The sequence below is a fragment of the Musca domestica genome, unplaced genomic scaffold (assembly GCF_030504385.1).
Source record: "Musca domestica strain aabys unplaced genomic scaffold, Musca_domestica.polishedcontigs.V.1.1 39, whole genome shotgun sequence".
Taxonomy (NCBI): Eukaryota; Metazoa; Arthropoda; class Insecta; order Diptera; family Muscidae; genus Musca; species Musca domestica.
In genome coordinates, this window is record NW_026712326.1 from 6,632,146 (window position 1) to 6,647,324 (window position 15,179).

The 15,179-nt window shown below is 36.0% G+C and overlaps 1 protein-coding gene across 2 annotated transcripts; it reads left to right on the top strand.

Moving 5' to 3' along the window:
• The first annotated feature begins 1,116 nt into the window (after positions 1–1,116).
• Positions 1,117–7,788, top strand: LOC101891991 (uncharacterized). 2 transcript variants are annotated; one of them, XM_059126532.1, is made up of 5 exons: positions 1,117–1,352; positions 4,226–4,431; positions 4,694–5,184; positions 5,272–5,638; positions 7,463–7,788. In XM_059126532.1, exons 2-5 carry the CDS (start codon positions 4,233–4,235, stop codon positions 7,648–7,650), a joined length of 1,245 nt encoding a protein of 414 aa, XP_058982515.1. In that variant the 5' UTR covers positions 1,117–1,352; positions 4,226–4,232; the 3' UTR covers positions 7,651–7,788. The 2 variants fall into 2 exon arrangements, with proteins under 2 accessions (XP_058982515.1, XP_005183709.3); XM_005183652.4 differs by having other exon boundaries at positions 1,343–1,466.
• Positions 7,789–15,179: the final 7,391 nt, after the last annotated feature.

The following is a 15,179-nucleotide window of genomic DNA, read 5'->3' on the forward strand; positions in this document are numbered from 1 at the left end:
ATAATTCGTGCCAATGGTGACCAATTCGAACAAATCTAAACTTATTCTAAAATTTGATGCTATTTCCAACATTTTTTCATTCATTCATGTGCAGATCCACGTCTTCGTATAGCCCATATAACGGTACCTGCCGATATTCGGTACTTTGAATAACTACATTATTCACCGGAATTGTTTCAAATTTGAAATTCTTAGTTGAAACTGCACCCTATGACAGGAGATTGTCTGTGCAGGTTTAAGTCCTTCGTATAGCCCCCATATAACGGTACCTATTTTTATACCCTACACCACATAGTGGTCAGATATAGTTATAGCTCCCATATATATTGGTCATCCGATTTGTTGTATTTGTTACCCACAGACGTAATATGCACTCCGTAACAACGATATTCAGGGAAATATATCAAATGCGGCTCAGAAATACCTTTGCTAAATTTTATCGAGATCGGTTCAGATTTGGATATAGCTCCCATATATATCTTTATCTGAGTTCAATTTAATTTTGCACCAAATGGGCAATACAAGTCCGAATTTAAAAGATACAAATGCTTCGACATATTTAGTCCTTTGAAATTTAAATTACAATTATAATCATAGCGTGTATGATTAAATTTTCCTATCAAATCTTTTAATTTTTATGTGGAGTTCTACAAAATTAGCAAAGTGGTGTAGGGTATCATAAAGTCGGCCCCGCCCGACTTTAAGACTTTCTTTACGGTTTTTTTTTTTTTTTTTTATTTTGATGATATTAGCGACATTATACAAAGGAATTGTTTGAAATTTCGTACGTAAAGGTCTTAATGGGTACTATAGCGTGTGTCAGGTCCTCGCACGGTTGATTTGCTTGTGAAATGTCTCCAAACGAATTTTGTTCATTTCTTAGACGACTAAAATTCGAAAATCTATAGAATTTTCTGACTTTATTGAAAATTAGCTGTTTGTGGATAATGCGAAAATGATAACAATTTCCAGGCAATAAATTATGTTTTTAATTATTGTTTAGGTATTAAGCACTCAACATTATTCAATAACGTCAAGCAACTATGTTATTTTCATTCAATTTTCTCTCATTCATTTGTATGTTTCACTACAACATATTTTATTTCCTGTCGAGACCACTGTGTTCCCCCGTGTGTTCCAGTATTATCGCTAATCGTTTAAACATGACTGCTATGCGAACTTTATGTTACAATTCTTTCACCTCCGTCCACACCAATTCCGTCAACTGACGTAAAATCCAAAGGTGTGACAGAAATGCAATCAATCTTCTCTACTCATTTCATTTGATTTGATTTCATTTCAGCAATTAGCAAATGTTTTGGTCTTCTCCACGGCCCTCACAGTTTGATTTGGTAAGTTCTTTTGTAAAGAACCTAGGAACTGGTGGAATAGGCGTATCGGGCGAAAGTTCAAAATCGATAAAAAAGTTCAGTTACGTGTTTTCATCTGTGAAGTGGTGTTACAAAGTAATTACAAGTACTATATAATTATCATTTTTTTAAAAATAGAAAAAAGTAATTTTCCCTATTGCGGTCGTTGTTGTTGTTAATTACCAGTTGCTGAGAAAGATAATTGCATCTAATGATTCCGGTCATCAGCGACTATAAATAATTTCAAAAATAAAAGTATAAAAGATACAATGCAAACTCAATGTCAAAATGAATACAACAGTGTTATTAGCCAATAATAGCTGGGATATAAATGTTTAGAACGTGTTTTGTTTATATTTATTATTTAATAAAGTTTTTTATTTAACTTCAAGTAATTTTGTCATTTATTACTCCTAATAAGTGAAATTAGCTTAAAACAATAAAATTGTTTAACGCAAATTTATTTTTGATCAAAATCACAAAAATTACTTAAAAACATCATCAACTCCAAAAATTGTACGCAGAACTATATTCACTACAAGCGCCCACGTGATTCTATTTACCGCAATGTCGCTAAGTTATGGAATGTTCACACAAATAGATTGCGAAAATATGTCCTACACCAATGAACAATATTGATTATGGAATGCTCGACAATTTCACATACAATTTTCTATGGCTCTATCAATCAGACTTAAAAATCTGAAATTAAACATATCCGAATAAAAAAATAATTTTTAAGCTCTAGTTATACCCTCAGTCATATGGCTAGAGAGGGTATATATCATTTGATACGGCCAAAACGTGCCTCATCAAAATAACGGTTTTAGACGCTAGGTCTCTTTGGACCAAATACGTTTCAGGATATTTGGAGTCGATCTTGCGATGTCCGTCCATTCGTCTGTCTGTGCGCACAATTCGATTTGGCTCAAACTTGGAACATCGTAATATTATTATCAAACTTAGATCAAGTTCGGAGATGCCAAATGACAAAAGGTCAACATTTTCCAAAAAAATATTTTTCGGTACAGAAAGAGAAAAGGTAATCCGATTTTGCTCCAATTTTGCAAATCCTAATATTTATATCAGTGCTATGTCAGAGTCGAAGATGGAAAATATCGAGGCACTCTATCAAGTACTTCCCCCACAAAGTGTCAAAATTTTTCAAATCCATTCAGACTTGGTACATCTCACATATGTACCTCCCCCACAAAGGGTTCAAGATTTTAAAAAACAAAACGCTCACAGAAAGCGAAATAAGCATCCAACTCTCTTCAAATTTCACACACACAAACATTTTTTGTGAAGATATCAAGATATTTTGTGAAGATGATATTTATCTGCAAACCCGTCTTCTGGTTCCTCACCCACAAAGGGTGACAATTTTCAATAAATTTATATGCCATAACTTGTGAAACAATCAGCGGTTCCTTACAACTTTCTATATCTAAAGATTTCTCTCAACCAAGAACCTGTGATGAATATGGAAAATCGGCAAAACTTACTGATACACTTTTACTTGTTTTTTTTTACCGTCTACCTTGGAAAGGAGGATATATTAAGTTTGTCATTCCGTTTGTAACATCCCTAAATATTCGCCGTAGACCCTGTAAAGTACATTAATTCATAATGAGCATAAAATTCTAAATTCGATTTAACGATGTCCGTCTGTCTGTTGAAATCACGATACAGCCCACATTATTTGACGTAGAGCGTCAAAATTTAGCAGAACAATTTGTATTGTGTCTAGGATGGTTGGTATTGAAAATGAGATATATCAGTCCACGTTTTGATATAGTCCTCATTTGATGATTTTCGCCACATTTTTTCAAAGATTTGTCTAAAAACTGGTATTTGTTGGTCATAATGGGTTCTGGCAGCGGTGGCGAAACATTGTATGTATAGGTCCACGTTATGGTACATTTCTTCACGAATTTGTCTAAAAATTGGTATTTGTGTGTCCTTATGTGTTCTAGCTCCGTTGGCGAAACATTGTATGTATAGGTTCACGTTTTTGTATAGCCCCATATAGCGGTACCTCCCGATATTCTATATATTGATGATTTTTGCCACACAATACCCACTTTAGTACCATTTAGTACTTTTCGAACGATTATAGTACACATTTCCAATATCACCTCCATATTTTAACCACAGACATCAACAGTGACATCTTTATCAAATTTCAGGTTTTCAGCTTATTTCTTCGCCCAATTCCAAATTTAGTATTATTTAGTACTTTTCGCGCAAGTATAGTACACATATTTGCAAAATCAACTCCATATCTCAATCCCATATACCAACAGAGATCTCAATATCAAATTTCGCGATTCCACCTCTATCCCTTCACCCAATACCCACTTCTGTACCTCTAAGTACTTTTTGGATAATTGTACTACACATGAACAGCGATCCTAATTCGTCCTAATTCGTCCGAAATCCGTCCCAAGACATTTCCAGTCTAACCAGTTTGTGGACTCGAAAACTCTCAAAAGTAGGAATGCGACTTTGTCCATACTTTGCTTATCGTACTATGTTTATAAAACTTAGATATTGATCTAAACTTTAAACATAAGATTCCTATTTTAATAGCCATAGGCTTGGAAATATATCCATTGGCAGCAATTAGGACTTTTCATCAAGCTCTTTGCTGGGATTATTTTTTATCTGTTATATATTGTTATATATAGTCATTAACTTCTGTTTGCGTCCAATTGCAATCATGCACTCCTACGATTATCAAATTTATTTAACAAATAAATTCATTCTGTTGTTATCGATTTTGTTTTGTTAACAATTCTCCTGAACTGCACTTCAAATGAAATTTAATAAAAAAATAACGGTTCACTTTGTAGATTCAGAATGGCAACAAGTGAGAATGGTCAGACGATCGACAGCGATCTTCCCTCATGGCTGGACAAGGTAACGTTGAACAAAGCGATTGAACAGCAAATTGGAGAGTTCAAAAAACTTACAAAATTCACCATAGAAAATGACACAAAACAGGGTGAAAATTACTCCTCGCTCATTATTCGCATTAAGGCCGATGCGGAAATGGAAGGTGAGTTCAAGAAATTAAAAAAAATTGATACAAACTGTCACTTACTTTGGCATTTGGAAAAAAATACGAAGGATAAATAAAATGTTTGTACATAGACGAGGATAAAAAGGTGTTAAAGCAGGATGTCGACCTTTGACCCCCGAAATTCTAATATTTAACACATTGTAAATGCAGCGATTCTTCTACGGCCCCAAAAACCTACATTTCGGTTATATCTCTCCCATTTTTGGGTTTCATTTAATGAACTATGTTTTCTCTACAGATGGCACCACAAAATCCGCAACATTCTTCCTAAAAGCCCATCATGTCAATGAAATGATGTCCAGCATTTTGGAGAGACTACGCCTATTCCCCAAAGAAGAAGAGTTGTATCACAAAATACTACCCAAATTTGAAAAGTTATATGCCGAGGCTGGTAAAACGGTGCAATTTGCTCCCAAAGCCTACACTTTTGATCGTGATCATGGCATGGAATATGTCCTGTTGGAGGATTTGCAAGCGAAACAATTTAAAAATGCCAATCGCCTAGAGGGTCTCGATATGGATCACATGAAAGAGGTTCTCAAGAAAATTGCCGAATTCCATGCTGCCTCGGCATGTTATGTCGAACATTATGGGACGTTTGGAGAAGATTTCACTGTGGGAATTTTCAATACCAAAAATAAGGATTTGTTAAAGGAGTTCAATGCTTCGGGAGCATTTTTGAATCAATTGAAGAAATGGAAAAATTGCCAGCAATATTATGAGAAGTTGGTAAGAGGAGGAATAAATTTATAAAGAAAATCCGAACTCAGTCTCTTTCTCTCTTTCTCTCTCTCTCTCTCTTCCTCTCGTTTACAGATGAACTCCGATGAATATCTGGTTGATCGCCTGCTGGAAGATCAACGTGTAGACAATCGCCAATTTAATGTCCTAAATCATGGCGATTTGTGGACCAACAATATCATGTTCCAATACGATGCCTTTGGCAAAATCAAACAAACTCTCTTCGTGGATTTCCAAGTTGCCAAATATGGTTCACCCGCCAATGATCTGTTCTATGTTATCCTCTCTTCGGCCAAGAAAGACATTAAAACCGCTCAATTCGATTATATGGTTCGATTCTATTATGATAATTTAGTGGAGAATTTGAAATTGCTGCAATATCATCGTCCCCTGCCCAAACTGACAGCAATTCATGCAGCTCTGCTAAGGAATGGTCTGGCGGGTATGTTTTATTTTTGTCGCATTGAACTCTACGCTTTTTAGATGTAATTTGTTTAAAATCTTAGATTTTGAATTGCAATTAGAGTATTCTGTTTTTAATTTGAAACATTTTAAATGTAATTCGAACGGGCGGAGATAATGTTGGGCTTTTTACTGATGAGATTGGACGCTCGAAGAGTACAAGTTATACAAGAAGTTACCTCTCAACGCTCACGAGTACTTCTGATTGAAAAAAAGTAAAAACGTTCGGCCGGGCCGAACTTTGACTACCGTCCACCATTTGGAATGATTTTTGTAATTTTCATAAAAATAAAATCCTTTAAAAATGCTGTCAAAACCTTAAAAATGCCGAATGTAGCCGTTATATTAGGGTCTATACATGGGGAGGTACTATACCAAAACGTGGACCTGCACAGACAATATTCTGTCATAGGCTATAGGCTATTACGAACATCAAATACCAAGTTTGAAAGAATTCCGGTGAATAATGCCGCTAAAATCAACAAAGTATCGAATATCGAGAGGTTCCGTTATATGGGGGCTATACGAAGACGTGGACAAGCACAGACAATTTTCTGTCTTAGGCTGTAGTATTTATTACGAACTTCAAATAATTACGAGTTTCAACCAATTTCGAATAAAGAAAGTCGCATATGCCGATGACATAGTGGTGCTGATTAGAGATAGATTTCTAGCAACTATTTCCGACCTAATAATACAATTGTCTGGTTGGGTCCTTGACCCGGCATAGACTGAACTTGTGCTATTAAAACCCAAAATAAATCAATTTTCCCTGCCAGTACCGGATGGAGTTGCGCTGAATCATTTCTCGTGTAAAGAGCGTCACCGTGTTGTATTCCTAGAGAAGACTTTGGGCTTGGTGTTCTCGTGGGTTGGCATGCGATTGATCCAGGATCAAAATTAACCACCATGCAGGTTCCTTACTGACAATAGGAGTTCTCTACAGTACTTCCCAATTTGCATTGAATGTGTTGCTAAGGTGGATATTTTAGCTCAATTTACAGACTATGGGAAGGTGAAGAATTTCACCGTTCACGCATTGATCATGTACGAATCCATACCAATATGTCGGAATATCCTAGGTGAAGTAAATACAATAAGTAATTACATATCAACCTTTTTCAACTTCAACTGACGTTACAATAACTAATAGGAACGTCTGGACTGGTGGCGAACCTCCCTAGGACGGTGTGGCCATGTACACAGACGGGGGAGAAATTGACCAGTGCTGGCGTATTCTGTTATTTAGAAACGATGGCAGCGTGTTTCAGGCGGAAATTTTTACAATCAAAAAAGTAGCCGAAAAAGAACTCCGCAATAGCATAAAAGGACCAGCGACTATATATGTCGATAGTCAGGCGGCCCTATCAAGTCCAGTGCTATTAAATGAAGAGACACTCTTGACTCCAAGAAAGCCCTCATTTAAATGCGTGATTGCATTAAGCTTTGTTGTATTCCAGGTAATAGCAACAGAGTGAGGTATGAGGAGACTAATGATTTAAAGTGAGAACGCCCTAATACGTCGGTTTGGTTATTGTTATATTGATAATATTAAAGCTCTTAAAAGTGTACCTTTATACTAGAGACCACGGCCATTGTGATTGTTTAAACGTCAGTGAGACGATTATCCCGATAGCTATCCAGTGTTGTAGCAGATAACCGCCACCTCGGTGACAATAAAATAAAATGCACATTTCATTTAACTGCAAATATTCAAAAATAACAACATTCTAACCCTTGAATTTTATTGAAACTAAATTTGAATCATTATTTTAAACCATTTTTCTGTTCTCTAACTTTCCAGCTTATATGGTCGCTTCAAAAGTGTTGCCCATTGTCATGTTGGAGAAAACCAGTGATGCCAAATTGGAAAATTATCTAATTGATGAATCGAAATTGAAGGCTGATATGTACGGAAATCATAAATACTGCCAGGCAATGATGGAACTTTTGCCGTGGCTAGATAATCGCGGTTTGCTGGACTGGAAGTGAAAATTGCGATGATTTTTTTCAAAGAGATTCGCTATTTGTTATTGTTGTTTGTGTTTATTATAAACTTTGTATGTATTTTACAAATACCTTAAACGAATAAATATGTTGAAAACTCGGTGGGGCCAAACTACAACAAGAAACTCCTAGGCTTAAAAATAAGTTAAAACGGGCATTCATTCGAAGGTAAAAGGAAAGGCATATATGGAGAAGAATTTGTTAACAGGGCCGCCATCATGGTACAATGAATATAAGGTAAAGTGAAAAATTATGGCAAACAGTATGGATAGTGCTGTCAGAATTACTGTCAATACAAATGTAATGAAATGTTTAGTTTGTTTGATTATTTAGAAAGATATCAAAAAATGCGAACAGTATATGAATATTTACACCCTACCACACTATATATTGGGGGTATTATAAGTTAGATTGGGCCAAACATTACGTAACACCTCGAAATATTGGTCACCGACATAGGAAACTATATATGGATCTTCCTATCTCGCCGAGTTGAGTCGATCTAGCTATGTATGTCCGTTCATCTGTCCATGATTCTTTGAAATCACTCTAGAGGTCGCAATTAAATCCCGAAACTTCCAAAATTGAAAATGGATGTGGGGTTAGGGTCAAAATAGAAGCCTATTATTTTTGATGATGATCGAAAAATGTTTATGGATTGAAATGGACCAAAAAAGGAAAAATGCCTGATTTTGCTGTTGCTCTACTGGCCACAATTATAAACCAAAAACCTCCCAAATTGGAAGGTAATCGAACAATATTTAGCGGGTAAAATGAACTTCAACTTTTATATAAAACAAGTAAAAAAACATTAAGTTCGGCCGGGCCAAACTTTTAATACCCTCCACCTTAGGGTAAAGGAAACATTAGAAGAAATGTGGCAAAAACCATTAAAATGCCGAATATCGGGAGGTACCGTTATATGGGGGCTCTACCAAATCGTGGACCTACACATGGAAGGTTCCGCCAACGGAGCTAGAACCCATTATGACCTACAAATACCAATTTTCAGACAAATACGTGAAAAAAGGGGCAAAAATCATCAAATTACCGAATATCGGGAGGTACCGTTATATGGGGGCTATACCAAAACGTGGACCTATAATTACAATGACTCGCCACTCGAACTGGGACCTATTATGATCGACAACTACCAAATTTTCAGTGAAATTCGTGAAAAAATCAGTCAAAAATCATCAAAATACCGAATATTGGGAGCTACCGTTATATGGGGACTATACCAAAACGTGGACCTATACATACAATGTTTCGCCACACGAACTAGGACCCATTATGACTCATAAATACTAATTTTTACACAAATCAGTGAAAAAATGTTGCAAAAACCAAAAAACAAATCAGTGAAAAAATGTTGCAAAAACCATCAAAATACCGAATATCGGGAGGTACCGTTATACCAAATCATGGACCCATACATGCAATGTTTCGCCACCGGAGCTGGAACTCATTATGACCAACAAATACCAATTTTTAGACAAATCCGTTAAAAACTGTGGCAAAAATAATCAAAATATCGAAGGTACCATTATATGAAGGCTATACCAAAACGTGGACCTATACATGCTATGTTTTGCCACACATACATGGACCCGTTATGACCCACAAATACCAATTTTCAGACAAATCCGTGAAAAAATGTGGCATAAATCATCAAAATACCGAATATCGGGAGGTACCGTTATATGGGGACTATACCAGAACGTGGACCGATATATCTCATTTTCAATACCAACCATCCTAGACACAATACCAATTGCTCTGCTAAATTTTGGCGCTCTACGTCAAATAATGTGGGCTGTATCGTGATTTCAACAGACAGACAGACAGACGGACATCGTTAAATCGACTTAGAATTTTATGCTGATTATGAATATATATACTTTATGGGGTCTACGACGAATATTTAAAGATGTTACAAACGGAATGACAAAGTTAATATACCCTCCTTTCCAAGGTGGAGGGTATAAAAATACGAAAATTTCCACTAAACCGCGTATATTTTTAGTCCCGGCCAAATCACAAAAGCATTAAAAGGACATTTCGGACCATTACAGTGATGCTGATAGCCAAGACATCGGATATATAGCAAAATAGGTACAATATATATATATGTAAAATAAATAGATCTTAGTTATTCTGTTTATAAGTCAAGAATCACTGAACTGACCTTCACAATTCTCATTAATTCGGAATGGTCTCTTGTCAGAAAGGGATAAAATCTAGGAAAATCGCCTAAAAATATGACAATGAACCAGTAAGGGAAGGTCAAAAGTCGGGCGGGGCCGACTATATGATACCCTACACTACTATGCATATTTAGTAGAGCTCTCGTAAAAAAAGGTTTATATTGGGCAATTCTGGGCTCTATGAGATATTTGGTACAAAATATCATTATTGCAGGTGCACATTCCGAAAGTGGGAGATTTAAACACCAAATCGGATGAAACATATGTATGGAAGCTAAAGCTATATCTGAACCGTTTTTTACCAAATTTGATGCATTTGCTTCTAGCCTAGTCGAATGTATCATTCAGGTCGTTTGAGCTGAAATTGGGCATTTGGTGCTCAATATATAGGAGCTATATCAATAGAGAAGAGATGTTGGTAAAATTTAAAGCAGCTATTTCTGGGCTGTATCTGATATCTGTTGCCAAATATCACGGCTGTGGAGTGCATATTGGGAATGTGAGGGACTTAAAGACCAAATCGGATGAAGCATATATATGGGAGCTTTAGCTATATCTGGACCGATTTTCACTAAATATTATGTACTTTCTTCTAGGCCAAATATGGTCGGATGGGCCAAAATTCAGGCCATTTTGGCTGATATTGGACATTTGGTGCATAATTAATCCGAAATCGAATGAAGATATATATATGGGAGATATATCCAAATATGAACCGATTTTGATCAAATTAAAAACAACTATTTTTGTGCTGTATCCGATATCTGGTACCAAATATCATTCCTGTGAAGTACATGTAACGAATTTAAGGGATTTAAACACCATATTGGATGAAACATATATATGGGAGCTATAACTGTATCTAAACCGATTTTCTCCAAATTTTATGTACTTGCTTCTAGACTGAATTCGGTCGGATGTACCAAAATTCAGGTCATAATGGAGAACTAACCCGAAATCGGTGGATGATGAATATGGAGCTATATCTATATTTGAACCGATTCTCACCAACTTGGACCAAAGAAATATTGTTTGGAAATTTTCATCTCAATCTCCATGTTACAAACAAATGCACAAAGACATAATACCTTTACCACTATGTGGTGTAGGGTATAAAAATCGACTCAGATAATTATTCTAGGGACATCGTCATATTAACTATTTGTTTATCTTCTTACAAAAAGTGTACAATATTATTAATTTAATATTTTATTATTTCTTGATCTTAAAAATGTAATGTACGTACTTTTGTACTTAAGTGAACACAAAAGCCATTAAAAAATAAATTTATTTTTCTTTATTGATTGAAGCGACATTTCTGCAAACTTTTGCTTTAAAAAATTGTATAGAACAGGTTATTGTTACTATAGTGATTGGTATTTTAAACAATGGCTTTTAGAGGGAATACAAATGAAACGGATTTGACACAGACGATTAAAGTGTTGGTATTCCAAATTATGATATTTTAAACAAAGATCCATTGTATTTCAATATAAGTTGTACGAATAAAGAAAAATCGGTGTAGTAAAATGATGCAAAAAAGCAGGTCACAATTGAAAACCAATCGACACGAAATTTAGCAAAAGAAGAGAGTTAAGGACAGGAAAGAAGTATTGCATTTTGGATGACCACTGGATTTAATATGGCTGTAAAATGACAACAATTTTCGTGTGAAATTGTTTTGAAGTGCGTAAATATTGGACAAATGCCCCCGTTCAAAAACCTAAGGGCAGGGCTCTATGGCATTATAACAACTTTTAAACGAATTTATCATTCTAAACAACATATTAATTCAAAAGAATAAAAGTACGTTTACACTCACTAAATGGAGTGGATTTAAATTGTCAATTCTATCAAATGAAATGGACTCTCAAATCCAGTGTGGTTCATTGGCCTATGTCTATATGTCAAGACCCCAAAATCTTTTGACAATATATTTTTTTTAATAAAAACCTGTCCATTATCAATGATAATCGATACGTAATTTCTCACAGATATTCGTTCCACCCTGATACACGACGAAAGTAAATTTGTATTATTAAATATAAATTAAGCAGAAAAATGTGCGGCCATGTTTACACTACTCGTACCAATCAATGTCAAAGTCCATCATCACGACAGAGAGAATTTATCAACGGAAACATTTCAAATAAAACGAACAACAATAGCAACAACTTTATTGTTAGTAATTTACAAAAAACCGGTTGAGGTTCACATTAAAAAAATGGTAGTAAAATAGGGTTAACAACACTTGACGCAATCGGTCGCATAATACGAACCACAAATACATCATTATTATTTTAAAAACACCAACAACAACAAATGTGCCATGATAAACAAATAATTTATAGTATTATTATCTTGAATTTTAATATCTTAAGGACAGTGGGCGAATATTTTCTATAGGTGAGAATTCAAGAAAGGTTTAACAGACCAAGAGACCAATTTGTGGTCTTTAGAAACAACCAATTGTTAGACTTAGACTTCAGTTTTTTCTATAAACAAGTAAAAAAACATTAAGTTCGGCCGGGCCAAACTTTTAATACCCTCCACCTTAGGGTAAAAGAAACATTAGAAGAAATGTGGCAAAAACCATTAAAATGCCGATTATGGGGAGGTACCGTTATATGGGGGCTATACCAAAACGTGGACCTATAATTACAATGTTTCGCCACCGGAGCTGGAACCCATTATGACCAACAAATACCGATTTTCAGACAAATCCGTGAAAAAATGTGGTAAAAAAAACTAAAATACTAAATATCGGGAGGTACTTTTATATGGGGGCTATACCACAACGTGGACCTATACATGCAATGTTTTGCCACACGCTCAGGGACCCGCTATGACCTACAAATACCAATTTTAAGACAAATCCGTGAAAAAATGTGGCATAAATCATCAAAATACCGAATATCGGGAGGTACCGTTATATGGGGACTATACCAAATTATGGACCCATACATGCAATGTTCCGCCACCGAAGCTGGAAACCATTATGACCCACAAATACCAATTTTTAGACAAATCGGTGAAAAATGTGGTAAAAAAAAACTAAAATACTAAATATCGGGAGGTACCTTTATATGGGGGCTATACCACAACGTGGACTTATACATGCAATGTTTTGACACACGCTCAGGGACCCGCTATGACCTACAAATACCAATTTTAAGACAAATCCGTGAAAAAATGTGGCATAAATCATCAAAATACCGAATATCGGGAGGTACCGTTATATGGGGACTATACCAGAACGTGGACCGATATATCTCATTTTCAATACCAACCATCCTAGACACAATGCAAATAGCTCTGCTAAATTTTGGAGCTCTACGTCAAATAATGTGGGCTGTATCGTGATTTCAACAGACAGACGGACAGACAGACAGATAGACGGACAGACAGACAGACGGACATCGTTAAATCGACTTAGAATTTTATGCTGATTATGAATATATATACTTTATGGGGTCTAAAACGAATATTTAGGGATGTTACAAACGGAATGACAAAGTTAATATACCCTCCTTTCCAAGGTGGAGGGTATAAAAATTATTTTTTTCCATCTAAATTTGTTCGAATGTACTTTGGCCCCAGAAGTCGGAAATCGCTCGATATGTAAAGCCGATCTCTGTTAATAACGGAAAAACTATTTCACATCTCATTGATCTCACAATACTCAATGTCATTCATCAATTGAAATCGTTTAGCTTTGATATCGGTTTGCCCCTCATGCATGCATGTACAATCCCAATTAACGACGAACATATTCATTTAGCTTCATCAATGATAATTCTTTGTTTATTAAACAATTAATTATTTGTTGTTACACAACCATATTCAAGCATGTAAAATTGTTTGCTAACCCATAAATGGAAATAGGAAACGAGTACATAGGTTATTATTAAAATATGTAATTTTTTATTAGAATATTTGCGAGACGATATGTAATAAATTTATGGAAAATATTTTAATGAAACTTTCTAATCACTGAGAACCGGAAAATATCAAATGACATCTATGATATGACCATTAGTGAGCCAGAGGTGAACCCATTTTGCAATGGATGAGCCAGTGGTGAACCTATTTTCAATAGATGAGCCTTGTGAACCTATTTTCAATAGGTGAGCCAGTGGTGAACCTATATTTCAATAGGTGAGCCAGTGGTGAACCTATCTTCAATAGGTGAGCCAGTGGTGAACCTATCTTCAATAGGTGAGCCAGTGGTAAACCTATCTTCAATAGGTGAGCCAGTGGTGAACCTATCTTCAATAGGTGAGCCAGTGGTGAACCTATCTTCAATAGGTGAGCCAGTGGTGAACCTATCTTCAATAGGTGAGCCAGTGGTGAACCTATCTTCAATAGGTGAGCCAGTGGTGAACCTATCTTCAATAGGTGAGCCAGTGGTGAACCTATCTTCAATAGGTGAGCCAGTGGTGAATCTATCTTCAATAGGTGAGCCAGTGGTGAACCTATCTTCAATAGGTGAGCCAGTGGTGAACCTATCTTCAATAGGTGAGCCAGTGGTGAACCTATCTTCAATAGGTGAGCCAGTGGTGAACCTATCTTCAATAGGTGAGCCAGTGGTGAACCTATTTTCAATAGATGAGCCAGTGGTGAACCTATTTTCAATAGGTGAGCCAGTGGTAATCATATTTTCAATAGGTGAGCCAGTGGTGAAACTATTTGCAATAGGTGAGTCAGTGGTGAACCTATTTGCAATAGGTAAGCCAGTAGTGAACCTATTTTCAATACGCGAGCCTAGTGTTTAAACTATTTTCAATAGGAGAGCCAGTGGTGAACCTTTTTCAATAGGTGAACCAGTGGTGAACCTATTTTCAATAGGTGGTGAACCTATTTTCCAATAGGTGCGCTAGTGGTGAACCTATCCTCAATAGGTGAGCCAGTGGTTAAGTTATCTGCAATAGGTGAGCCAGTGGTGAACCAATCATCAATGGGTGAGCCCGTGGTGAACCTATTTTCAATATGTGAGCCAGTGGTGAACCTATTTTCAATAGGTGAGCCAGTGGTGAACCTATTTTCAATAGGTGAGCCAGTGGTGAACCTATTTTCAATAGGTGAGCCCGTGGTGAACCTATTTTCAATATGTGAGCCAGTGGTGAACCTATTTTCAATAGGTGAGCCAGTGGTGAACCTATTTTCAATAGCTGAATTTGAGCTAGTGGTAAAGCCGTAATCAATAGTTGAGCCAATGGTGAACCCATATTCAACAGGTGAGGATGTTTTTAAATATCTTACAGGTTATTAGTTGTTGTTATTTTAATATTCCTTTTGCCGGCATGT

What these genes read in the sequence shown, in the direction of transcription:
- LOC101891991 (XM_059126532.1), top strand. Translation starts at nt 4,233, where the DNA reads ATGGCAACAAGTGAGAATGGTCAGACGATCGACAGCGATCTTCCCTCA. An exon ending in GGCCGATGCGGAAATGGAAG is followed by an intron (nt 4,432 to 4,693) that starts GTGAGTTCAAGA and finishes TTTTCTCTACAG; the next exon opens with ATGGCACCACAAAATCCGCA. An exon ending in GCTAAGGAATGGTCTGGCGG is followed by an intron (nt 5,639 to 7,462) that starts GTATGTTTTATT and finishes CTAACTTTCCAG; the next exon opens with CTTATATGGTCGCTTCAAAA.